The following is a 25,240-nucleotide window of genomic DNA, read 5'->3' on the forward strand; positions in this document are numbered from 1 at the left end:
GGTTGTAAATATAAGTATTAAGTTTTTATTCCTAAAATTCTTGTTTTTGTGTTGTTTTAGTGATGGGGTCTTGCTACGTTGCCTAGGCTGGACTGGAACTCCTAGGCTCAAGCAATCCTCCTGCCGGGGCCTCCAGAGTGGCTGGGGCTATAACTATTAAGTCTCTAAAGAGAGGAATTCCTGCCGGGTGCGGTGGCTCATGCCTGTAATCCCAGCACTTTGGGAGGCCAAGGTGGGTGGGTCACCCTGAGTCAGGAGTTTGAGACCAGCCTGGCCAATATAGTGAAACCCCATCTTTACTAAAAATACAAAAATTAGCCAGGTGTGGTGGCATGGTCCTGTAATCCCAGCTACTCAGGAGCTGAGGCAGGCAAATCACTTGAACCTAGGAGGCAGAAGTTGCAGTGACCTGAGATCGTGCCACTGCACTCCAGGGTGACCAAGACTCTGTCTCAAAAAAAAAAAAAAAAGGAATTTTTTGAAAATTAGAAATAAATCCCCCCTCATAATTTTAATCCCACCATAATAGGCTTAACATCTATCTCACTGGACATTTTCCTATATACCTAGGATTGACATAGGATTATAATTTCCTTTATAAAACTGTGATCATGCTACATATAGTTCTGCAATTGCATATTCCCCACAATGCTACATCCTGACCATACTAAAGGACAAATTATGCGTGACTGCTTTGTCCTTGTACACTTTACGCCAGAGCGCAAGGACTTCCTTCATCTGACTTGTGCCCAGCCAGACGGTAACAGGCATGGCTGGTAGGGCTGAGTCAGCTCCATGCTGACAGTGAGTGAATCCCCGGGGCGCAGTATGGCTGCAGGCAGTGTGGGAGACCACATCCGTCTCCACCAAGCCTGGGTAAGGTCAGCCGAGTTTACAAGAGATGGATGACCTTCCTAGAGGAAGGGGCTATTTAAAGGAACGTGCCACCGAGCCAAAAATGTGGGGGCTGCAGAGCCAGCTTCCACACAGAGGACCAGATTGGCCTTCCCTGGGATCTGCTTCCTCAGGCAAAGCAACCCTTGCAGTCACTGCCACTTGGCTACTGACTGATATTATACTTTGCATTAGGAAATATACTTTTCATCAACATAACCGATTGTGACAGCAACTATACTGACATCTGTATTGAACTTCATACAATATTGTCTATAATATGAATACAACATCATTATATAATACATACAGGAATATAATATACAAATTATATCTGCTTATAATATTAGACATAATTATAATATAAATGAAATGTGTGTGTGTGTGTGTGTGTGTGCATATTTTTTTTTTTCCTGAGACAGGGTCTTCCTCCATCACCCAGGCTGGAGTGCGGTGGCACGACCTCAGCTCACTGCAACCCTTGTCTCCTGGGCTCAAGTAATCCTCCCACCTCAGCCTCCCAGGTAGCTGGGACTACAGGTACATGCCACCATACAAGACTAATTTTTTGTATTTTTTTTTTTTGTAGAGACAGGGTCTTGCCATGTTGCCCAGGCTGGTCTCAAACTCCTGAGCTCAAGTGATCCACCCACCTTGGCCTCCCAAAGTGCTGAGATTACAGGCCCATGTCCGACCTCTTTTTCTCTATATATATATTTGTGCAAAATATATAATTTTTTTTTAAAGACATAGGGTATTGTTCTGTTGCCCAGGCTAGAGTGCAGTGATGCATTCATAACTCATTGCAACCTTGAACTCCTGGACGCAAGGGATCTTTTGGCCTCAGTCTACTGAGTAGCTGGGACTAAAGGTGTGCACCACCACACTTGGCTAATATTATAATTAAAGTGTCATACATTTACATAATATTAAATATGTCTTTATAGATAATAACAATATATACTATAATATGATACAATACTGATATAATTCCCACTGAATTCTACTCAGCAGTGACTGGAGGTCAGACATCTTCCCACCCTGGGAGTGTCCCCTCCACTGGGACAGCTCAAGCTGGTACTGCATTTCCCACTGTCAAAATTTTCAAGACAGGAGCCTGTCAGGGACATGACACCAGCAGATTAAATCAACCACTCACCTCCACAGCAAATGATAGCAGCCACGAAAAGGGAGATATCACTGTCATCCAGTTCCAGTGCATTGAACTTCATGGCAAAATCAAACTTGGGTTCCATGATATCACAAAACGGTTTCCTTAGGCTTTTTAGGAATTCACGAGTTATAAACCCATTTCCATATGCTACCAGCATCCCGTCTTTGTTCATCACCGAAGACAGCATGGCAAATATGGCCTCATAAACTCCGTATTTTAGCAGTGTCACTTGATCGTTCAGGTCCAAGTTTGCGAAGCCTGGGATGGCCTTGGCGAATTCCGTGAGCTCCGTGACGGTCTCCACCGATGTGCACTGGCAGCAGTGAAAGATGCGGACCTCCGCCTCCTTGTTCTGGATGCCATTGGCCACCAGCTTGGCCACCAGTGTCTTCTCAGCCATACACAGTGTCTCCATATCGTGTATGACAAAAGGCTACAAAGGAGGACACCAAGGTAAGTCAGGTGATGTGGGATGCGCCACGCTCCCAGCCATCAGTTCACTAACGAGCAGCTCCTAACGAGCAGCTCCTGCGTCCACATCACCAAGCTCGGTGCCTCAGAGGACTCAAGACACCCGCAGAACACAGTCCTCACTCAACTTCAAAATCGGTTGGGGAAAATAAGACATTAATAGAGAATGAACAGTATAAATCAGTAAAATAATAATAATAATCGCCTGACATTGGGTGGATTTCATTGCTAAGAAACTGAAGTACTGGGCTGGGCATGGTGGCTCATGCCTGTAATCCCAGCACTTTGGGAGGCTGAGGTGGGTGGATTACCTGAGGTCAAGAGTTTGAGACCAGCCTGGCCAACATGGTGAAACCCCGTCTCTACTAAAAATACAGAAAAATGTGGCCGGGCGCGGTGGCTCATGCCTATAATCCCAGCACTTTGGGAGGCCAAGGAGGGCGGATCACGAGGTCAGGAGATGGAGACCATCCTGCCTAACATGATGAAACCCCGTCTCTACTAAAAATACAAAAAATTAGCCGAGTGTGGTGGCGGGTGCCTGTAGTTCCAGCTACTTGGGAGGCTGAGGCAGGAGAATGGCGTGAACCCAGGAGGCGGAGCTTGCAGTGAGCCGAGATGGCGCCACTGCACTCCAGCCTGGGTGACAGAGCAAGACTCTGTCTCAAAAACAAAACAAAACAAAACAAAATTAGCCAGGCATGGTGTGTGCCTGTAACCCCAGCTACTTGGGAGGCTGAGGCAGGAGAATCGCTTGAACCCAGGAGGTGGAGGTTCCAGTGAGCCGAGATCGTGCCACTGCACTCCAGTCTGGGTGACAGAGAAAGACTCCATCTCATAAAAAAAAAAACAAGAAACTGAAGTACTGATTTTGTCCACAAAACTAACAAGGATATTAGCAAAGCACCTTTAATATTCTTAAATATTCTCTGAACTCTTAACAACTACTGCAAGAGGCTTAATTACAATAATTCTTAATTTTACCAGTATATGCGCTTTAGAGGTGAACACCATTATTTAACGCTGCTCAATGAATAAATCTGGCATGTAAATACATACAACTCATAAAGTTGGCATCTATGTAGAAATCAGCAAACAAGCATTGTTAAACTCTTTAGGGATAAAGTGGAAAAGCCTCAGAATGCCCTTGTTTCTCTCAGTGCAGGAGACTGAAACCTTCACTCAGTGCTCCACGTTCTGGAGCAAGTGCCAAGTCCCCACAGCCATGCCTTGTGTGATCCCATGCCCTCTGCATCTAAACCCAGTGGCCTGCCATTTCCTGAAGATCTTGTGGTGGAAGAGGTGGCTGGTCATATTATTTGAAGCCAACATGCTCAGAAGGGATTACATGTGTGGGAGGGCCGGGGAGAATGAGCGCAAACACTGCTGTTGGCTGAAATTTACATCTGGGCAGAGCAGGAAAGTGACAGCATCTGAGGGATCTCTCTGTTTATAATGTGGTCCATGGCTTATGCAGACAAGGTCAATAATGCAGTGGGCTAAGGTGTTATTTCTTTTCTTTTTCTTTTTTTTTTGAGATGGAGTTTTGCTCTTGTTGCCCAGGCTGGAGTGCAATGACACAATCTCGGCTCACTGTGACCTCGGCCTCCCGGGTTCAAGCGATTCTCCTGCCTCAGCCTCCTGAGTAGCTGGGATTACAGGCAGGCGCCACCACGCCCAGTTAATTTTGTATTTTTAGTAGAGACAGGGTTACACCATGTTGGTCAGGCTGGTGTTGAACTCCTGACCTCAGGTAATCTGCCCACCTCAGCCTCCCAAAGTGCTGGGATTACAGGGGTGAGCCACTGCGCCCGGCCTAAAGCATTATTTCTTTTTTTTTTTCTTTTTTTTTTTTGAGACGGAGTCTCGCTCTGTCGCCCAGGCTGGAGTGCAGTGGCCGGATCTCAGCTCACTGCAAGCTCCGCCTCCCGGGTTTACGCCATTCTCCTGCCTCAGCCTCCCGAGTAGCTGGGGCTACAGGCGCCCGCCACCTGGCCCGGCTAGTTTTTTGTACTTTTTAGTAGAGACAGGGTTTCACCGTGTTCACCAGGATGGTCTCGATCTCCTGACCTCGTGATCCGCCCGTCTCGGCCTCCCAAAGTGCTGGGATTACAGGCTTGAGCCACCGCGTCCGGCTGTAAAGCATTATTTCTAATCGCTGCTGGAACAGTGGAGCCCAGAGTGCAGAAGCATCCCAGGGATTTAAAGAATGCCCCCTGCCAGTGGGCAAAACACAACCACTGACAATGCTTCTGATCCACAGCCTGAAGTGTTTCCTGTTTCTGGGCTCACAGCACAAAACTGTCTTCAGGGCACCGGTGGAGGTGCCGATAACCATCACACAGATTGTATGGAATGTTTCAACAGAACCAGGACTTGCAACATGATGCTGGATTAAAAACCCTGATTCTGCATCTGAGGAAAGGGGATATTTTAAAAATTACTCACAAATGAGTGAAAACATTCTGAATACAATATTCAGAGCCAAGTTTCTAAATAATCTGAAGTCTGATTAACAAAGACTGAAAATGATCTCTCTCTAAAGACCTTAAAAACAGTTCAGATGACCATTGTTTGTTAAAGTTTGGAGATAATTCTGCTTCACAGAAAGTTGAAGCTCAGATTTGAGGAATTAACATTTCTAGGAGGGGCCAATTTTTTTTTTTCTTTTTTTTTTTTTTTTTTTTGAGACGGAGTCTTGCTCTGTCATGTCGCCCAGGCTGGAATGCAGTGGTGCAATCCCGGCTCATTGCATCCTCTGCCTCTGCCTCTGGGTTCAAGTGATTCTCCTGCCTCAGCCTCCCAAGTAGCTGGGATTACAAGCACAGACCACCACGTCCAGCTAATTTTTTGTATTTTAGTAGAGACGGGGTTTCACCGTGTTACCCAGGCTGGTCTTGAACTCCTGAGCTCAGGCAATCTGTCCGCTTCGGCCTCCCAAAGTGCCAGGATTACATGTGTGAGCCACTGCGCCCAGCCTCTAGGAGGGACTACGTAAATATTTTTAAAGGATCAATAGCAGTATTCCCTCAATTCCAGAAAATAGACTGTTAGGCCACCATCACTTTATTCAAATCACTAGATCTGTCTAAAGTACATTCAGCAGAAATAAAGGTGTTGAATACTTTTTTTAAAAAATGAGTTGTTTAAAAAATATAAGAAATACTGAGTTAAATGAAGTTGGGTCTCCCCAGCTGAGTCTTTAACATGATAAATGTGCAGTGTTCCAGAATGAGAATGAGGCTAGGATAAGCAGGGGTTCCTACAGTGTTCGATTACAGAATGCTTGGTGTTACTTATTGTTTTTTGGTAGAGCATCTCCTAGGACAAATGCAGGCCTGGCTACATAATTTGCGGGACCCAGAGCAAAAACGCAAATGTGGGACCCCTTGGTTTTTCTTTTTTGAGACGGAGTCTCACTGTGTCTCCCAGGCTGGAGTGCAATGGCGTGATCTCGACTCACTGCAACCTCCACCTCCCAGGTTTGAGTGATTCTCCTGCCTCAGCCTCCTGAGAAGCTGGGATTACAGGCACCCGCCACCATGCCTGGTTAATTTCTGTATTTTTAGTAGAGATGGGGTTTCACCATGTTGGCCAGGCTAGTCTTGAACTCCTGACCTCAGGTGATCCACCCACTTCAGCCTCCCAAAGTGTTGGGATGACAGGTGTGAGTCACCGCACCCTGTGGGACCCCTTGTTCAAAGATGATTATGAATTTCAAGAAGGCAACAGCGGAGCGTGAACACCCAAGCCTGGGCCTTTCTAGGCTTGGGGCGTCGTGAAACAGCTTGCATGCCCCTGAGGCCTGCCCTGGACTACTTTTATGGGGGATGTACTCTCATAAATGAGGACTTACGTGGTAACAAATGTCTCATTTCATTTTTATAAAATTATCACTTTGGTTTTAGAAAGTGGGCCTCATTGAACAGGGAAAACTGGAGACCACTGAATTCAAAATGAGTGCTACCATGAAGAAACCAATGTTTATTAAAGCTAAAGAGAAATGGTGTAAAACACATTTGCAAATTCGCTAAACTTCGTTGACAAGCATTCTTGGTAAGATCATTTTACAAAAAATCTATGCAGCAGCTTATAACTTTGGAATATGCCTTTTATACTCAAGTTTGACTATGAATATATCTGACATGACAGGCAGTCATTTCAAGTAAATGAAATAAAGCACATTATAAAGACTTTAAACAGCGTGAGGCAGGAAGCTGCCTAGATTTTCCCCAATCACTCCATGCCGAGAGCAGAACGCCCCGCTTGCTGCCACACTGGTCCCTGCAGACACTCGTATGGCCTATGATGCTCAATGATATCTTTCATGAGAATTCATCTCTGTTAGCAGCTGTCATCTTTTAGCAAAAAATTAAATGTGGACCAGGCGCAGTAGCTCAGGCCTGCAATTCCAGCACTTTGGGAGGCCGAGGTAGGTGGATCACCTGAGGTCAGGAGTTCGAGACCAGCCTGGCCAACATGGCAAAACCCCGTCTCTACTAAAAATACAAAAATTAGCCAGGCGTGGTGGCGGGCACCTGTAATCCCAGCTACTTGGGAGGCGGAAGCAGGAGAATTGCTTGAACCCAGGAGGGGGAGGTTGCAGTGAGCCGAGATCATGTCACTGCAATCCAGCCTGGGTGACAGAGTGAGACTCAGTCTCAAAAAAAAAAAAAGTGAATCAGTAGTAGAGCTGTTTTGGATGACATTATTTAATAAGCTCTCTTGGTTATGTTTTACTACACATTTGTTGAAGTGGCACAAAATATGAAGCACATTTTTAAATCTAAAGACAACTTAAGTAGTAGGTATAATATTGGACTATCACACGGCAGGCAACACCCCAAGACATGGTATAAGGTCATAGCTGTTGAAAGGAGCAGTCCTATTATAACACGGCACCCTGGAGGTCACCCTCATTCCCGAGCTTCTGAAATGTTAAGAATAATGTTGGAATTCCTCTTTCGAAACTGGTCTTAAAAACATGCTCAGCTGCATGTCACAAATTAGCTTCCTTGCCTAACTTTTTTTTCTTTTTTCTTTTTTTTTTTTTGAGACAGGGTCTTGCTCTGTCACCCAGGCTGGAGTACAGTGGCGCAATCACAGTCCACTGCAGTCTTGACCTCATCCTCCTGCCTCAGCCTCATGAATAGCTGGAACCACAGGCACACACCACCATGCCCAGCTAACTTTTCATAGAGGGGTCTCACTATGTTGCCCAAGCGGGTCTTTCTTGTTTTTTCAAACAAGACATTTTACTGTTTAATCCCAACTTGCCTGCCAGACTAGCTACAATGGACTCATGGTTTGTCTAAAATTCAGTTATATTCTCAGAGGGTAAAATCTTCCATAACTGAAGCTATTCAAAGACTCTAAAGATAATCCCCAACAATTTGGAGCAATAGGAGAATCTTTGAAATAAACACATGATACACACAATTCCTGCTTTCTTCATTTGAACTGAATGTCAGTTCTGATACGTTTGTTAGAGTAAAAAGTAGCAGTACACCATTATTATCACCTTATACTTTGAATTTCTAAAGTCCGCATATTCAGTGCTAAGAATTGTTTGGTTGTTTAACTGAACACCTCACTCATTTTTTGGAAGGTGCAGTTTGCTTCTTAAGCCCAAAGCAGCTTCTTAAGCCCAAAACAGTAAGAGTGTGAGTGTGAAAGCAAGCGTGTGCACATGTGTGTATGTGTATGAGCATATGTATACACATGTGAGTGTGGGTATGTGTGCGAGCAGTGTATATACATGTGTACATGTGTGCATGTGAGGGTACATATGTGTGCATATGCATGCATGTGAGCATGTATATGTACATATGTGCAGTAAGTGCATGTCTGTATACATGTGTGAATGCATGGGTTTGTAGTGTGTGTGGATGCATGTGTGTGAGCATGCATGTGTATGTGTGTGTACACAGGTGTGGGTACATGTGTGAGTGTGCATGTATCCATGTGTGGGTGCATGTGTTTGTGCATGTGCATGTGTGGGGGTGGAGGTGCGTCTGTGTACACATGTGGGGTGCATGTGTATGTGTAAGTGTGTGTGTACATGTGCATGCATGGATGTGTGAGTGTGGGTGCATGTGTGTGAGCATGCATATTAGTGCATGTGTTTGTGTACCTGTGTGAGCATGGATGGATGTGTGAGTGTGGGTGCATGTGTGTGTCCATGTGCATGTATGGGGGTGGAGGTGCATCTGTGTACACGTGTGGGTGTGTTTGTGTACACATGCATGCATGGATGTGTGAGTGTGGGTGCATGTGTGTGAGCATGCATGCGGGTGCACATGTGTATGTTTGTGTGCCCGTGTGCGCATGGATGTGTGAGTGTGGGTGCGTGTGTGTGTGTGCATTTGTGCATGAGCATGCTGCATGTTGGGGGCTGAACTCTCAGCTGCAGGGGAATGAGGAACCAATCATCACACAGAGGGCACTGACTCTGTCCAAGCCCCTCAGTCTCATTTTCTGTTGCTTCCTCCAAAGTCTTCTGATGACATTCTCAACCCCTGACAGATCAGCATCTTACCTTTTTAGACGCTGTTGAAAAGCACCCATTTTTTTGCCTCCCTCAGCCCCCTGGCTCTGCTTCCATCCCTGTCACCCTCAAATCAAGGGGCAGTGAGTTCCTCAGAGGCGCTCTGCCCCATCACCAAGGGCCCTGACCATTTTCTGGCCCACGGTTCTGAAATCTCAGGGGCTCAAACAGTCCCAGTGTCCAGATGGACAGAGACATTCTCCATCCACCCCTCACTCCTCCCCTCAGCTAAACCCACCTCTCCTCAATCAACGGCATCTACGTTCCGCTCCATGCAGCGGCCTCCCCCTGCCCCCACAGCCTCCTCCGTGCCCCCTGGCCAGTTCCAGCCCCGACCCAAGCCTCCTGGCCGATTCTAGGCCCCCCACAACTCCCCCACCGGCTTCAGGCCCCCCAGCATTCTAGCCCATTCCAGCTCAGTCACGGGGCTTTGTGTCATCTGATCTGAAGACCATGAGCTGCTCTTGACAGAAGAAAGGCATTGGCCACCGCAAAGAGAAATTCAGTTCCCCTCTTCTAGCAAACCAGAGGGCTGCTTTAAAATTAAAATCTAGGCTGGGCGCGGTGGCTCATGCCTGTAATCCCAGCACTTTGGGAGGCCGAGGCGGGCAGATCACCTGAGGTCAGGAGTTCGAGACCAGCCTCAACATGAAGAAACCCCGTCTCTACTAAAAATGCAAAATTAGCCGGGCATGGTGGTGCATGCCTGTAGTCCCAGCTACTTGGGAGGCTGAGGCAGGAGAATTGCTTGAACTTGGGAGGCGGAGGTTGCAGTGAGCCGAGATTGCACCACTGCACTCCAGCCTGGGCAACAAGAGCAAAACTCCATCTCAAATAAAATAAAATAAAATAAAAAGTAAAATAAATAAAATTAAATTAAAATCTATCCATCCCCTGTGCTTCCCCATCAAGGCTTTGAACATTTCAGGGTTGCTTTCACCCCAGCAGCCCCTGCAGGGAGGAGGCGAGCCTGCCTTCCTCAGCACATAGCCCATTACGGTTCGTGTGAATCCATCAGTTTACCAGCCTGGACAATTCACTGTGCCGCCTCTCATCCCCAAACAGAAATGAAGTCCGCAGCCAGCCCTGAGGTCAGTGTGCCTCCCTGAGGCTCTGTGGGGCGTGGCTGGGGCTGTGAGATCACACAGGCTGGAAAGTGATACAACAGGGACTGGAGGGCCGGGCGTGGTGGCTCAAGCCTGTAATCCCAGCACTTTGGGAGGCCGAGGCGGGCGGATCACGAGGTCAGGAGATCGAGACCATCCTGGCTAACATGGTGAAACCCCGTCTCTACTAAAAATACAAAAAACTAGCCGGGCGTGGTGGCGGGCGCCTGTAGTCCCAGCTACTCGGAGGCTGAGGCAGGAGAATGGCCTGAACCTGGGAGGCGGAGCTTGTAGTGAGCCGAGATCGCGCCACTGCACTCCAGCCTGGGTGACACAGCGCGAGACTCCGTCTCAAAAAAAAAAAAAAAAAAAAAAAAAAACCGGGACTGGATGTGGGCCACTGGCCAGAGATCAAGGGTAATGCTTCCAGCCCGATGCTTGGTCTCCCTAACAGATTTCTCACCCACAGATGGGGCTGCTTTCTGGGATGTGTAAGGGACACAGGCTATGGTCTTCCAATACCTACCATGGCCACAAAACCAGAGCTTGGCCAAGAGATTCGGGCTGTGTGGCCTGGTGGTGGGCATCCTGCCAATGGGCCTTTTCCCAGAATAAGCAGAGAGGGTATCCTGCACTGGAAGGAGCCAGCTCTGGAAAGCCCGTCAGCAGGCCAGGCAGAAAGGAGGGGGCCATGCCTCCAGTGTCCTGCGTGCAGACAAGGACATGGGGTGGGACCCTGGCTTGGAGCAAACAGTGTGATCAAACACAAAGAGTTACATGAAGGTTGGAGGTTGTCTTGAAAACTGGTACCTATGGTACTCTGGCTTTGGGGGTGTGGGTGGAAGGAGGCATCTGACTCTTAGAAGAGTGCATGGTTCTCTTTTTCTACAGAAAACCAAATTGTGAAGCCCAATCCTAGACTATTCATCTATCATTTCTTTCTTTTTTTTTGAGACGGAGTCTCGCTCTGTCGCCCAGGCTGGAGTGCAGTGGTGCGATCTCAGCTCACTGCAGCCTCCATGTCCCAGGTTCAAGCAATTCTCCTGCCTCAGCCTTCCGCATAGCTGGGACTACAGGCACACGCTGCCATGCCCAGCTAAATTTTTGTATTTTGGTAGAGACAGGGTTTCACCGTGTTGCCAAGGCTGGTCTCGAACTCCTGAGCTCAGGCAATCTGCCCTCCTCTGCCTCCCAAAGTGCTGGGATTACAGGCGTGAGCAACCATGCCCTGCCCTCTTATTTTGTTTTTTTTTGAGACAGTCACCCAGGCTGGAGTGCAGTGGTGCTATCTCAGTTCACTGCAACCTCTGCCTCGCATGTTCAAACAATTCTCCTGTCTCAGCCTCCCGAGTAGCTGGGATTACAGGTGCCCACCACCATGCCTGGATAATTTTTGTATTTTTAGTAGAGACGGGGTTTCACCATATTGGTCAGGCTGGTCTCCAACTCCTGACCTCAGGTGATCCACCTGCCTCAGCCTCCCAAAGTGCTGGGATTACAGCCGTGAGCCCCCACACCCGGCCTATTATTTATTTCTTTAAGGTTAAAATGCAAACAGATTCCTGCCTGCAAGTTGCTGCATGTGACCCTCAGCTGAGGGTGATGGGGTTCCTAGAGCTTGGGGGTCTCCAAGGGCAGGTGCAGGAGGATGCCAGGAGTACCGTTTGCACTCAATGCCGGGGGCAGGTCATTAGGGAGAAAGACAACTTAACTCTGCTTTGAATTATTTAGAGAGTCTCCTCTGTTGTCTAGGCTGGAGTGCAGTGGCGCAATCATGGCTCGCTGCAGCCTTGAACTCCTGGCCTCAAGGCATCCTCCTGCCTCAAACTCCCAAGTCGCAGGGACTACAGGCGTGTGCCACCATGCCTGGCTAATGTTTTTATTTTGTGTAGAGATGTGGTCTTGCCATGTTGCCCAGGTTGGTCTTGAACTCCTGGGCTCAAGCCATCCTCCCGCCTCAGCTTCCCAAGTAGCTGGGACCACAGGCACACGCCACCATGCCCAGCTAGTTTAAAAAAAAAAAAAATCATTTTTTTGTAGAGACGAGGTCTCCTTGTGTTGCCTGGTCTCGAACTCTTGGATTGCCTCAAGTGATCCTCCTGCCTCAGCCTCCCAAAGTGCTGGGATTACAGTGTGAGCCACCGTGCCCAGCCTGCTTTCAATTCTTAAATCCAAGGGATAAATATAAGCTGGCAAACAAAGTAAGTCTTCCCAATTTTGGGTGGTACTAATCATCTCCAGGATAGAGACTCCAAGCTCAAAGTTACATTTTCTTTCACTCTCATGATCCAGGAAGGGTCTAATTGGGAGAAGCCTCTGGGGCTGCCTAGCGTGGGTGTCTGCTGGAAACTTCTCAAATGTCTCAGCCTATTTAACTGGAGAATTCACTGAAGAATTAAAGGACTCAGTAAAGAAGAGGTTTGGTTTGTTCATGAAAGTAAGTAGCTTGTGAAATGCTTTATTTTCCTGTGACTAAAATTCCACCTTGTAATTCCCAGTAAGGATTGCTTCAAGCTATTCATTAATACAAATTAAACCTGTTTCACCATGTTCATAGGAAAATGGAAAAGAAAAAAAAGGATCTTCATTCACCAACTGAGGGCTGGCTCTTCTTTGAAGGTAGCTCTGAGATTTTTTTTGTAATGGAGACAAAGGCTTATTTAACTGTTGGGGAGGGAGAAGGAAGACTTAGGCCAGGCAGGTGGGGACATGGAGGATGAGCCATGAGGGGCAACTTAGGTGCCTCTGAAAAGGTCCAGAGCTACCTTAAAAGACAGGGTTTCTGTAACAAGTGGTCCTTTCTTTTCCTTTCTTTTTTTTGGAGACAGTCTCACTGTGTTGCCCAGGCTGGAGTGCAGTGGTGCGATCTTAGCTTACTGCCACCTCTAGCTCCCAGGTTCAAGCAATTCTGCCTCAGCCTCGCAAGTATCTGGGATTACAGGCAACTACCACCATGCCTGGCTAATTTTTTGTGTTTTTAGTGGAGATGGGGTTTCACTGTGTCAGCCAGGATGGTCTCAATCTCTTGACCTCATAATCCGCCCGTTTTGGCCTCCCAAAGTGCTGGGATTACAGGCATAAGCCACCGCACCCGGCTTACAGGTGGCCCTTTCTAAGCCCCGAGATGTCACTGCCTTTTCACCGAAGGCAGAAAAAGAATGTAGGCATGTTTTTCTGAGAGGGAAGGATAGTTTTAGGAGAAAGGACCATGAGCACATTTTGAGTGGGAAGTGAGTGGTTTCATTTTCTAGCCTTACAACATGGTTTGGCTCTGTGTCCCCACTCAAATGTCATGGTGAACTGTAATCCCCAGTGCTGGAGGTGGGGCCTGGGGGGAGGGATTGCATCATGGGGGTGATCTTCACGAATGGTTTAGCACCATCCTCTTGGTGCTACTCTAGTGATAGCGTTCTCACAAGATCTGGTCGGTGAAAAGTGTGCAGCGCCTCCCGACGCCTGCTCCCACTTCACCTTCTGCTATGAGTGAAAGTTCCCTGAGGCCTCCCCAGAAGCAGAAGCTTCCTGTACGGCCTGTGGGCCACGAGCCAATTAAACCTCTTTTCTTTATAAATTACCCAGTCTCAGGTATTTCTTTATAGCAGTGTGAGAACAGACTAATACACCTTAAAATAGGGATTTACTTTATTATTCTATTTTATGTTTTTGAGACAGGGTCTCGATCTGTCACCCAGGCTGGAGTGCCGTGGCATGATCTCAGCTTACTGCAACCTCTGCCTCCTGGGTTGAAGCGATTCTCATGCCTCAGCCACCCAAGTAGCTGGAATTACAGGCGTGTGCCACCCTGCTCAGCTAATTTTTGTATTTTTAGTAGAGATGGGGTTTCTCCATGTTGGCCAGGCTGGTATCGAACTCCTGGACTCAAGCAATCTGCCCACCTTGGCCTCCCCAGAGTGCTAGGATTACAGGCGTGACCCACCCTGCCTGGTCAGTTTTTTTTTGTTTTTTTATGTGTTTTTTTTTTTAAATCCAGTTAATGCTGGGTGCCATGACTCGCACATTTAATCCCAGTGCTTTGGGAGGCCAAGGTGGGAAGATCACTTGAGGCCAGGAGTTTGACACCAGCCTGGGAAACATCTCCTCTCTACCAAAAAACAAAAACAAAAACAAAACAACAACAAAAAAACAGCCAGGTGTGGTGGTGCACATCTGTAGTCCCAGCTCCTTGGGAGGCTGAGGCAGGAGGATTGCTTGAGCCCAGGAGTTCAAGGCTGCAGTGAACTATGATTGCACCACTGCACTCCAGCCTGGGTGACAGAGCAAGACCCTATCTCTATTTAAGAAAAATGCACCTAAGAAATCACCTTAGTGCTTGGATAAGCTATTAAGGTTTTTGTGTTTTTTTTTTCCCTAAGTGTATTAATTACATAGCCAATATAATAACTTGGTGGCTAAGATCTTTGAGGTGATTCCAAGCAAGAAGAAAGGAGTTGTTATTAAGCTACAGCTCAGAGTCTCAGAATGAACTATTTCTATTGTCGCTGTCCTTTGCTTAACTGTGGGATAAATATAATTTTTTCAACATTCAACACATGTGTCCTTAATCATTCTCTACGACACTGGTTCCATGTTGCCAAGAGAACCCAGAACGGCCGCAAACACCTACTGGATTGTTACTGGCCTTTCCTGAGAGGATGACCCGGGCTTTGACTTTGTTCATGTTGAAGTTCTTCAAGTAGGCCTCGTAGATTCTCTTGGCCAGAGATTTGAGATCTGCGGTTTCAGAATCTTCTATGTCATGTTCGCAGGTAAGGATTTCTGCTTTCAGTTTTGCTTTTTCAGATCTTGGCATTCGTCCAAAACGAATCGCTAGGGTTTGGAGGGGGAAACAGGCATGAGCAGTGAGGTCATGACTGCACGGACAGGGCTGGACGAGGGGCTCCCCCAGGACTTAAACCAGGAATGAAAATTCACAGGCAGTTCAGACCCATCCTTGATTACTATTCGGCTTTCCACTATGGAGAGATGAAAAACTCAAACTCCATGCACTGTAGCCTTTTTTTTTTTTTTTTGAGATGGAGTCTCGCTCTGTCGCCCAGGCTGGAGTGCAGTGGCCGGATCTCAGCTCACTGCAAGCTCCACCTCCCGGGTTCACGCCATTCTCCTGCCTCAGCCTCCCGAGTAGCTGGGACTACAGGCGCCCGCCACCTCGCCTGGCTAGTTTTTTGTATTTTTTAGTAGAGACGGGGTTTCACCGTGTTAGCCAGAATGGTCTTGATCTCCTGACCTCGTGATCCGCCCGTCTCGGCCTCCCAAAGTGCTGGGATTACAGGCTTGAGCCACCGCGCCCGGCCCACTGTAGACTTTTAAACAGGTGCAGGCTGAAGGTGACACCATTGTTTGTCTCATCAGTAGGGTGCACACCACCATCGGGTGCATCATCAACCTTTGAGTGAATGAGGTGAACGGGGCTTCAGGGTGAGTTTATATAATAACTGCTGCTTTTTCCAGAAGGTAGACATGCAAGTCTTACGAACGACTTACTTTAGTTACATTCACATCACAAGTAGCATGTTCTAAAACTATTACATGATTGGCTAGAAGGAAATTCATAAAGTGGCGAGATGTTTGAGGTGGCACACCCTTCCTATGGACGAGGCGAACATTCTGTCATTTTGGTGCCTTCCACTTGGTTTTTCGATTCTGTATCAAAGTCTTACCATTTGAAGTTTCTAACAGCGAGTCCAATGTGCCACTGAATCTCAGCTATTTGAGACTTTTCTTTTCTTTTTTTTTTTTTTGAGACGGAGTCTTACTCTGTCGCCCAGACTGGAGTGCAGTGGTGCGATCTCAGCTCACTGCAACCTCCACCTCTCGGGTTCAAGCAATTCTCCTGTCTCAGCCTCCCAAGTAGCTGGGATTACAGGTGTGCACTACTACACCCAGCTAATTTTTGTATTTTTAGTAGAGATGGGGGTTTTGCCATGTTGGCCGGGCTGGTCTCAAACTCCTGACCTCAAGTGATCCACTCACCTCAGCCTCCCAAAGTGCTAGGATCACAGGTGTGAATCACCAAGCCTGGGAGACTTTTATTTTCTTTCTTTCTTTCTCTCTCTCTCTTTTTTTTTTTTTTTTTGATGGAATCTCCTCCCTCTGTCACCCAGGCTGCAGTGCAGTGGCGCAATCTCGACTCACTGCAACCTCCGCCTCCCAGGTTCAAGCGATTCTTCTGCCTCAGCCTCCCGAGTAGCTGGAACTACAGGTGCGCACCACCACACCCAGTTAATTTTTGTATTCTTAGTAGAGACGGGGTTTCACCATATTGGCCAGGCTGGTCTCAAACTCCTGACCTGAAGTGATCCACCCGCCTCAGCCTCCCAAAGTGCTGGGATTACAGGCGTGAACCACCATGCCTGGGCAACTTTTATTTTCTTAGGCCACTCTGATTACAAAATGACTTGGGTGTGAAATGTTGAAGCACGTTCATCCATAGCTTGGTCTGTTCCCTTGGAACAAAGAAGGGGAACCGAGGAACGAACTGGGAAAATGTGTGCGGCCACCTTACCTACCATTGTGTGACATCCCGACGGAAAGGCACTTGTGAAAGCGACAATACTGGCATTTGTTTCTATTCTTTTTCTGGATCTTGCAGCTGCGGTCACACTTGTCATACACCAGCTTGAGTCGAATCGTTCGCCGAAAGAAGCCCTGTGAGGGTAACACGCAGTGGATTTAAAGACCCGGGCCACTGAGAAACCAGCACACTTGCTTTACTCACCTTTTTTGTTGCTCATTTATTGTTTCTTTTTAAATGAACGAAATTTAGGGAAAAGTTATTCTAAGCCAGGCATGGTGATCACGCCTGTAATCCCAGCACTTTGGGAGGCCAAGGCAGGTGGATCACTTGAGGTCAGGAGTTCGAGACCAGCCTGGCCAACATGGTGAAACTCTGTCTCTACTAAAAATACAAAAATTAGTCTAGTGTGGTGGCACGTGCCTGTAATCCCAGCTACTCCCGGGGCTGAGGCAGGAGAATTGCTTGAACCCGGGAGGCAGAGGTTGCAGTGAGCCGAGATCACCCCACTGCACTTTAGCCTGGGCGACAGAGTGAGACTCTGTCTCAAAAAAAAAAGAAAAGAAAAAGAAAAAAAGAAAAATAGTTCTTCTTCTAAAAAGTCTGAAATGATTGGGACAAATACAGAACTTTAAATATCATTACATTTAATGTGAAAAACAAAAAATGAGGCAGCATTCAAAGTCATTTCAAAATGCCCTTATCTGACTTGGGAAAACACAATTACCGTTTTCCAAAGAGTTACTCAGCCTTGTTACAATGTATATGAATGTAACTATCCCCAGCATTGTGACATTTCCATATTTGTGACTAAAGAGTTTCTAGGAATTTTTGTAAGAGTATATTAACTCCCTCAAAGACAAAAATTATAATAAAAGCCAGCTGTTTGTAAACAATTTTCTTGCTTTGTAAAAGCATCTTAAACTCTACCCAGCAAGAAACAATGTTACTAAATAGTCCATAAAAAGCAAAACTAAATGAGTAATTAATCATGGCCCTAAGGAAAAGGCCACTTTATACGGAGCTTTTTCAAAGGTATGTGGTTAGAAAACTTGCGAAGGAGTGCATTTTTGCTTTGGGTTCTTTTTCCTCTTTGCTTTTAAGTCATTCTTCTATATTTTTGCCACAGTGGGGTATGCTTGGTCCGCGGGAGAGGGACAGCAGTGTGCCGGGGAATGTGAGAGGCAGGCTGACATCTTTTCAATGTCCTTACCTAGGTTTGCACAGTGGGGAGGCTAAGGAACGCATGGGGTTAGAATGAGAAGGGTGGGGAGAGGGTTCTAGATGGCAGAGTGCCACAATGTTCTGGCTGTGAGGTTCTCCCTGCGGCCCAGGCCTCTGAGGCCAGGCCTGGCTCTGGGCAGAACGCTGGTGTTCCAAGATCATACATTGTGCTGGAAAGGCGGTGGCATTTTCCAAGTTAGTCAACACCTGCAGTGTGCACCATGAGAAGGGATTTCTGATTCAAACCAAACATTCAGATGATGATATCCCACATATCGTGTACATAAGGTGCCAGACTTGAGCACGGCTGTGCAACCCTAAAGGGACGCTGCTGCAGAAGCTCTCCTCATCACTACGCTGGCAAACACGGAAGGGCCACCAGTCCAGCTGGCAGCACGCGGGACAACAGGGCCTGCCTTACACGCACTCCTGGCCCGGGTCACATCTGTTTAGGGCAGGCTGAGCCAGCAGGAGGATGAAGATACACCGGGGGTTCCTGTGGCTCGAATGGGGTGGAGAAGCCCCTGATGTGCAGGAAGGAACTGCCAGGGGGCAGGAGCAGCCAGTCTCTGGTTCCAGTCTCTGCTTCTGGGAGCTAGGGGACCCTAAGCAAGATACTCTGTGTTTCTGATGGCCAATTCCCCCGGCAAGAGCATGAGAACACCTGCCCCACCTGGCCTTCAGGGAGGGTCCAGAGATCAACGGTAATGGCTCTCTGTCTTGTATTAGAATGAAGTGATGTTCTTAATGTGGCTTATTTTCTTTTCTCTTTTTTTTTTTTGAGACGAAGTTTTACTCTTGTCTCCCAGGTTGGAGTGCAATGGCTTGATCTTGGCTCACTGCAACCTCCACCTCCTGGGTTCAAGCAGTTCTCCTGCCTCAGCTTCCCAAGTAGCTGGGACTACAGGCATGCGCCACCACACCTGGCTAATTTTTGTATTTTTAGTAGAGACAGGGTTTCTCCATGTTGGCCAGGCTGGTCTTGAACTCCCGACCTCAGGTGATCCAGCCACCTTGGCCTCCCAAAGTGCTGGGATCATAGGCATGAGCCACCGCGCCCAGCCCAATGTGGCTTATTTTCTTTTAAAGAACACACTTCTCTAAGTATTTACAAAGCACAGAGGAACCATTTGCCCTAGACTCTCTAAAGCAGCAATTCCCAACCTTTTTGGCACCAGGGACTGGTTTTGTATAAGACAATTTTTCCACAGATGGGGGATGAGGAGGGATGGTTTCAGGATGAAACTGTTCTGCCTTGGAACATCAGGTATTAGATTCTCATAAGGGGCATACAAGCTAGATCCCTCAAATGTGCAGTTCACAATAGGGTTCACGCTCTTGGGGGTTCTGTGCTCTAAAGAGAGAGGCTAATCTATTACTGAGGTCAGTTTCTTTTCTTCTTTTCTTTTCTTTTTTTTTTTTTTTTTTTGAGACAGAGTCTTACTCTTGTTGTCCAGGCTGGAGTGCAGTGGCGCAATCTTGGCTCACTGCAACCTCTGGCCCCTGGGTTCAAGCGATTCTCCTGCCCCGGCCTCCCAAGTAGCTGGGATTACAGGCACCCACCACCATGCCTGGCTAATGTTTTTGTATTTTTAGTAGAGACAGCGTTTCACCATGTTGACCAGGCCGGTTGCGAACTCCTGATCTCAGGTGATCCACTCGCCTTGGCTTCCCAAAGTGCTGGAATTATAGGCGTGAGATACCGCGCCTGGCCTGAGGTCAGTTTCTTATCCGGGACTTTCTGCAATCTCTCAGTAATGACTGCCATTTGCTATAAAAGTAACCACAAGTGGTTGATGGTGGCAGCCACCGGGCCCTGTTCCAGGTCCCCTCTACCTTGCAGCCTTCACACGCGTGGACTCCGTAATGGTAGCCTGAGGCCTTGTCCCCGCAGATTCTACATTCGATGTTCAATGCTCCACTGGGAGACTCGTCCACGCTGCCGGGGACCACAGGATAAGTCACCGAGGAGGGGCTCGAAGCTGGTGAAAGCGTGTCTGGGGAAAAAGAGGAGAGACGGATGAATAGTCCAGGCATCACCATCCTGTGTCTGAACCGGGTCTACGAGGATGTGATTTAGCATATGAGGCATCTAATGCTGAGGCGTAAACCTCAGAATACCCATGCAGGGCCGGGCCCTGCCTCTGGGTCACACCCTCTTGCACTCCTACAGCTGCCGTTGTGCTGTGCTCCCAAAGCCAGCATGCTCGCTCCGACTGCTGCTGAGCTGACCCCGAGCTCCGGACCCACACATCTCAGATCACGCATCCCTAGACCCACGCATCTCCGCCCCGCATATCTCCGGACTCGCGTGTCTCCAATCCACACATCTCCGCCCTGCACATCTCCTCATTCCCACATCTTCGATCTGAGCATCTCTGATCCGAGCATCTCCGATCAGCGCATCGCCGCCCTGCGCATCTCCGGACCTGCACATCTCCCATCCACACATCTTCAGATTTGCATCTCCGGACCCACGTATCTCCGGACCCGTGCATCTCCGGAACCGTAGATCTCTGGACCCGTGGATCTCTGGACCCGTGCATTTCCGATCTGCTCATCTCTGTTCTGCATATCTCCAGACCCACATATCTCCGGACCCCCGCATCTCTGGACCCGTGCATCTCCTGACCCCCTACAGCTCCTGATTCACACATCTCCGCTCCGCACATTTCTGGACCCGCGTATCTCCGATTCGCCCATCTCCTGATCTGCGCATCTCCGGACCCGCGTATCTCCTGGCCCTCCGCATCTCCTGATCCCCACATCTCCGCTCCGCACATCTCTGGACTCCCTCATCTCCTGCTCCATACATCTTGGGACCCTCACATCTCCGGATCCACACATCTCGGGACCTCCACATCTCTGATCCGCACATCTCGGGACTGGCGCATCTCCTGATCCGCATATCTCCGGACCCCCACATCTCCGATCTGCACCTCTGGGTACCCGCACATCTCCGGACCGCACATCTTGGGAACCGCACTTCTCCAGACCCGCACATCAGACCCGCACATCTCCTGATCCGCACATCTGGGGACCGCACATCTCCGCTGCACACATCACCAGACCATGTCGCCCATACCTCACCCTGCAGGACTCCCCGTGCCCCCGCGCTGACAGTGCCACACAGAACTCTTTTGGTTTGCTTCCTTCCTTCCAGTTCTTCCACAATTGCCAACTCAGTAAATGGCACCAGAATACAGTATAAAAATCTGTGTGGGTAACACCAAATGCATAATCCATGAAAGAGAAAATATAAGTTGGAATTTACGAAAGCTAATTAAACCTTCTGCTCTGCAAAACACATTGCTAAGAAAATTAAAGACAAGCCACAGACTGGGAGAAAATATTTTCAATACACATGTGGTAATACACAAAGAGGTCTTAAAACAACAATAAGAAAACAAACAACTCAATTGAAAACTGGGGGCCGGGTGTGGCAGCCAGGTGTGGTGGCTCACGCCTGTAATCCCAGCACTTTGGGAGGCCAAGGTGGGCAGTCACGAAGTCAGGAGATGGAGACCATCCTGACTAACACGGTGAAACCCTGTCTCTACTAAAAATAACAAAAATTAGCCGGGCGTGGTGGCGTGCGCCTGTAGTCCCAGCTACTTGGGAGGCTGAGGCAGGGGAATCCCTTGAACCCGGGAGGCGGAGGCTGCAGTGAGCTGAGATCAGGCCACTGCACTCCAACCTGGTGACAGAGCAAGACTACGTCTCAAAAGGAAAAAAAATGGGCAAAAGATCTGAACAGTCACTTCAGCAAAGATGATATACAGATGGCATGTAAGCATATGAAACGATGCTCAGCATCATATGTCATTGGGGCATTGAGAATGAGAACGACAATGTGGTGTCACCACACACCTACTAGGATGACTAAAATCCACAAAACTGACATCATCAAATTTGGTGAGGATGTGGAGCAACAGGAACCCCCATTCATTGCTGGTGGGAGTGCAACATGAGACAGCCCCCTTGGAGGACATTCTGGCAGTTTCTGACAAAGCAAAGCAGTTTTACTGTATGATGGAATCACACTCATAGGTACTTGTCCAATTGATTTGGAAACTTCTGTCCACACAAAACCTACACAAGTTTAGAGCAGCTTTTTTTTTTTTTTTTTTTTTTTGAGACAGAGTCTCACTCTGTCACCCAGGCTGGAGTGCAGTGGCACAATCTCAGCTCACTGCAACCTCTGCCTCCGGGTTTAAGCGATTCTCCTGCCTCAGCCTTCCAAGTAGCTGGGATTACAGGCGCCCATCACCACGCCCAGCTCATTTCTGTATTTTTAGTAGAGACAGGGTTTCACCATGTTGGCCAGGCTGGTCTCAAACTCCTGACCTCAAGTGATCTGCCCCCCTTGGCCTCCCAAAGTGCTGGGATTATAGGTGTGAGCCACTGCGCCCGGCCAGCTTTATTCTTAATTGCCAAAAATTGGAAGCAACCAAGATGCCCTTAAATAGGTGAATAGATATACAAACTGTGGTACAAACAGACAGTGGGACTTCATTCAGTGTAAAAAGAAATGAGGTATCGAGCCATGGAAAGATTCTTAAATGCATATTGTTATAAAAGAAATCAGTCTGAAAAGGCTACATACTATATGACTTCAAATTCATCGCATTCTGGAAAAGGCAAAATTATAGCAATGGTAAAAAGAACCATTTCTGAGCTGGCTGGGGGTGGGAGAGGCAGGGTTGAATAGGTGAAGCATGGGGTTTTTTGATGTGGTGAGACTATTCATATGAAAATGTAACAGTGGTCTGGGTACGGTGGGTCATGCCTGTCATCCCAGCACTTTGGGAAGCTGAGGTCAGCAGATCACTTGAGCTCAGGAGTTTGAGACCAGCCTGGGCAACATGGTCAAACCCTGTCTTTACAAAAAATACATAAATTTGCTGGGCATGGCCGTGTGCACCTCTAATCCCAGCTGCTTGGGAAGCTGAGGTGGGAGGATCACCTGAACCCTGGGAGGCTGAGGCTGCAGGGAGCTGAGATTGTGCTGCCACTGTACTCCAGCCTGGGTGTCACAGTGAGACCTCCATCTAAAAAAAGAATAGAATAGAATAGAATAGAATAGAATAGAATAGAATAGAATAGAAAAAAAAAGAAAGAAAGAGAGAGAGAGAGAGAGAAAGAGAGAAAGAGAAAGAAAGAAAGAAAAAGAAAGAAGAAAGAAAGAAAGAAAGAAAGAAAGAAAGAAAGAAAGAAAGAAAGAAAGAAAGAAAGAAAGAAAGAGAGAAAGAGAGAGAGAGAGAAAGACAGACCGGGCATGGTGGCTCACGCCTGTAATCTCAGCACTTTGGGAGGCCGAGGTGGGTGGATCATGAGGTCAAGAGTTTGAGACCAGCCTGGCCCACATAGTGAAACATCGTCTCTACTGAAAATACAAAAAAATTAGCCAGGTATGGTGGTGCGTGCCTGTAGTCCCAGCTACTTGGGAAGCTGAGGCAGCAGAATGGCTTGAACCCGGGAGGTGGAGGTTGCAGTGAGCCGAGATTGTGCCACTGCACTCCAGCCTGGATGACAGAGTGAGACAGGAAGGCAAGAAAGCAAGAAAGAGAGAGAAGGAAAATGTAGTGGTGGATATATGACACTATGCATTTGTGAAAACCCACAGAACTTTATAGTTCAGATTGAACCTAATGTGTGCAAATGAAACAAAAATAATTTAGGAGGTTGGAGGATCCCAGGGTGGAATGCAGAAGGTAAGAAAACAATGTAACTGTGCTATGAATATAGGAAACAATCTCAGGGAAAAAGTGGGGGCAGGTACGGAAAGGCGCTGCACTGAATAATTTGCAATGACTGGAATCTATAAGACTAAAGGCAAAAGGATCTGCTCATAAACACTGTGCTCTAGCTGAAGTTTTTTTCCCACAGGGTGTGTGTTAACAATTCTGATGCCACTGTACAGGTATACGGAAAATGAACAACGAATTCAAGGAATGGTGAAGTTGACAGGTAGGCAAGTGGAGGAGGCTAGAACGATCCATCTGATAACAGATGAGGGCTGAGACATCAGCATGCACTCCTGTTTGGCTTACTACAGCGACAGATGGCCACGGACTGAAACACTGATAGATTCCTGTATATACATAGGTTAGTATGTACACGTATATGTATTTGCTCTGACAACTGAGAGAGCCTAAAAAAGGGATACTTCAGTAGCATCCTGAAATGATGATAGCGAACGCTGCCTGGGACCCACATGGAGCTGGATACAGTCCTGTTCTCACCTCTCACAGTGGAAGATCACTGAACTCATGGAGCATCAGGCAAAGAGCTCAAAGTGGTTTTGCCTCAGCAGTGGGGCAACGTTATCTCTAAAATAAACACTGCGATGGTCCCATCTAATGAAGCTGAAAAGCAGGACCTGGAAGGATCGAACATTTTCCAAGTCACTTAACTGCATCCCAGAACAAAGTTCAGGAATATTTATAGGAAATCAAAAATATCCCTCACCAGGCCGTGCGCGGTGGCTCAAGCCTGTAATCCCAGCACTTTGGGAGGCCGAGACGGGCGGATCACGAGGTCAGGACATCGAGACCATCCTGGCTAACACGGTGAAACCCCGTTGCTACTAAAAAATACAAAAAAACTAGCCGGGCGAGGTGGCAGGTGCCTGTAGTTCCAGCTACTCGGGAGGCTGAGGCAGGAGAATGGCGTAAACCCGGGAGGCGGAGCTTGCAGTGAGCTGAGATCGGGCCACTGCACTCCAGCCTGGGCGACAGAGCGAGACTCCGTCTCAAAAAAAAAAAAATCCATCACCCAATAAAGTTCCCAACATATGGCATCCAATGAAAACAATTGGCCAGGCGAGGTGGCTCACACCTGTAATCCTAGCACTTTAGGAGGCTGAGGTGGGCGGATCACTTGAGGTCAGGAGTTCAAAATCAGCTTGGCCATCATGGTGAAACTCTGTCTCTGCTAAAAATACAAAAAATTATCTGGGCATGGTGGTTAGTGCCTGTAATCCCAGCAACTTGGGAGGCTGAGGCAGGAGAATCGCTTGAACCTGGGAGGCAGAGGTTGCAGTGAGCTGAGATTATGCCACCGCACTCCAGCCTGGGTGACAGAGCAAGACTCCATCCCCCCCAAAAAAAGAAAAAGAAAAAGAAAAAAAAATTACAGGACACATGAAGAATCAGAAAAATATGACCCATGACGAGGAGAAAAATAAATGAATGGAAAGGGACTCAGAAGTGACACAGATGACAGAAATTGTGGTTAAGAGTTTTTTGTTTTTGTGTGTGTGTGTGTGTGTGTGTGTGTGTGTGTGTTTG

General features: G+C 47.7%; 1 protein-coding gene across 2 annotated transcripts in view; it reads right to left on the reverse strand.

The window, feature by feature from the left end:
• Nucleotides 1–25,240, reverse strand: part of PPARA (peroxisome proliferator activated receptor alpha) — a 98,313-nt gene that overhangs the window by 9,602 nt on the left and 63,471 nt on the right. For both annotated transcript variants that reach the window (XM_025400269.1, XM_025400270.1), the window contains 4 exons: nucleotides 19,785–19,945; nucleotides 16,720–16,858; nucleotides 14,817–15,019; nucleotides 2,054–2,501 (listed from right to left, as the gene is read on the reverse strand). In XM_025400269.1, the coding sequence (XP_025256054.1) occupies nucleotides 2,054–2,501; nucleotides 14,817–15,019; nucleotides 16,720–16,858; nucleotides 19,785–19,945 (951 nt within the window). The remainder of the gene's footprint in view (nucleotides 1–2,053; nucleotides 2,502–14,816; nucleotides 15,020–16,719; nucleotides 16,859–19,784; nucleotides 19,946–25,240) is intronic.

Source organism: Theropithecus gelada, chromosome 10 (genome assembly GCF_003255815.1).
Source record: "Theropithecus gelada isolate Dixy chromosome 10, Tgel_1.0, whole genome shotgun sequence".
Classification (NCBI taxonomy): Eukaryota; Metazoa; Chordata; class Mammalia; order Primates; family Cercopithecidae; genus Theropithecus; species Theropithecus gelada.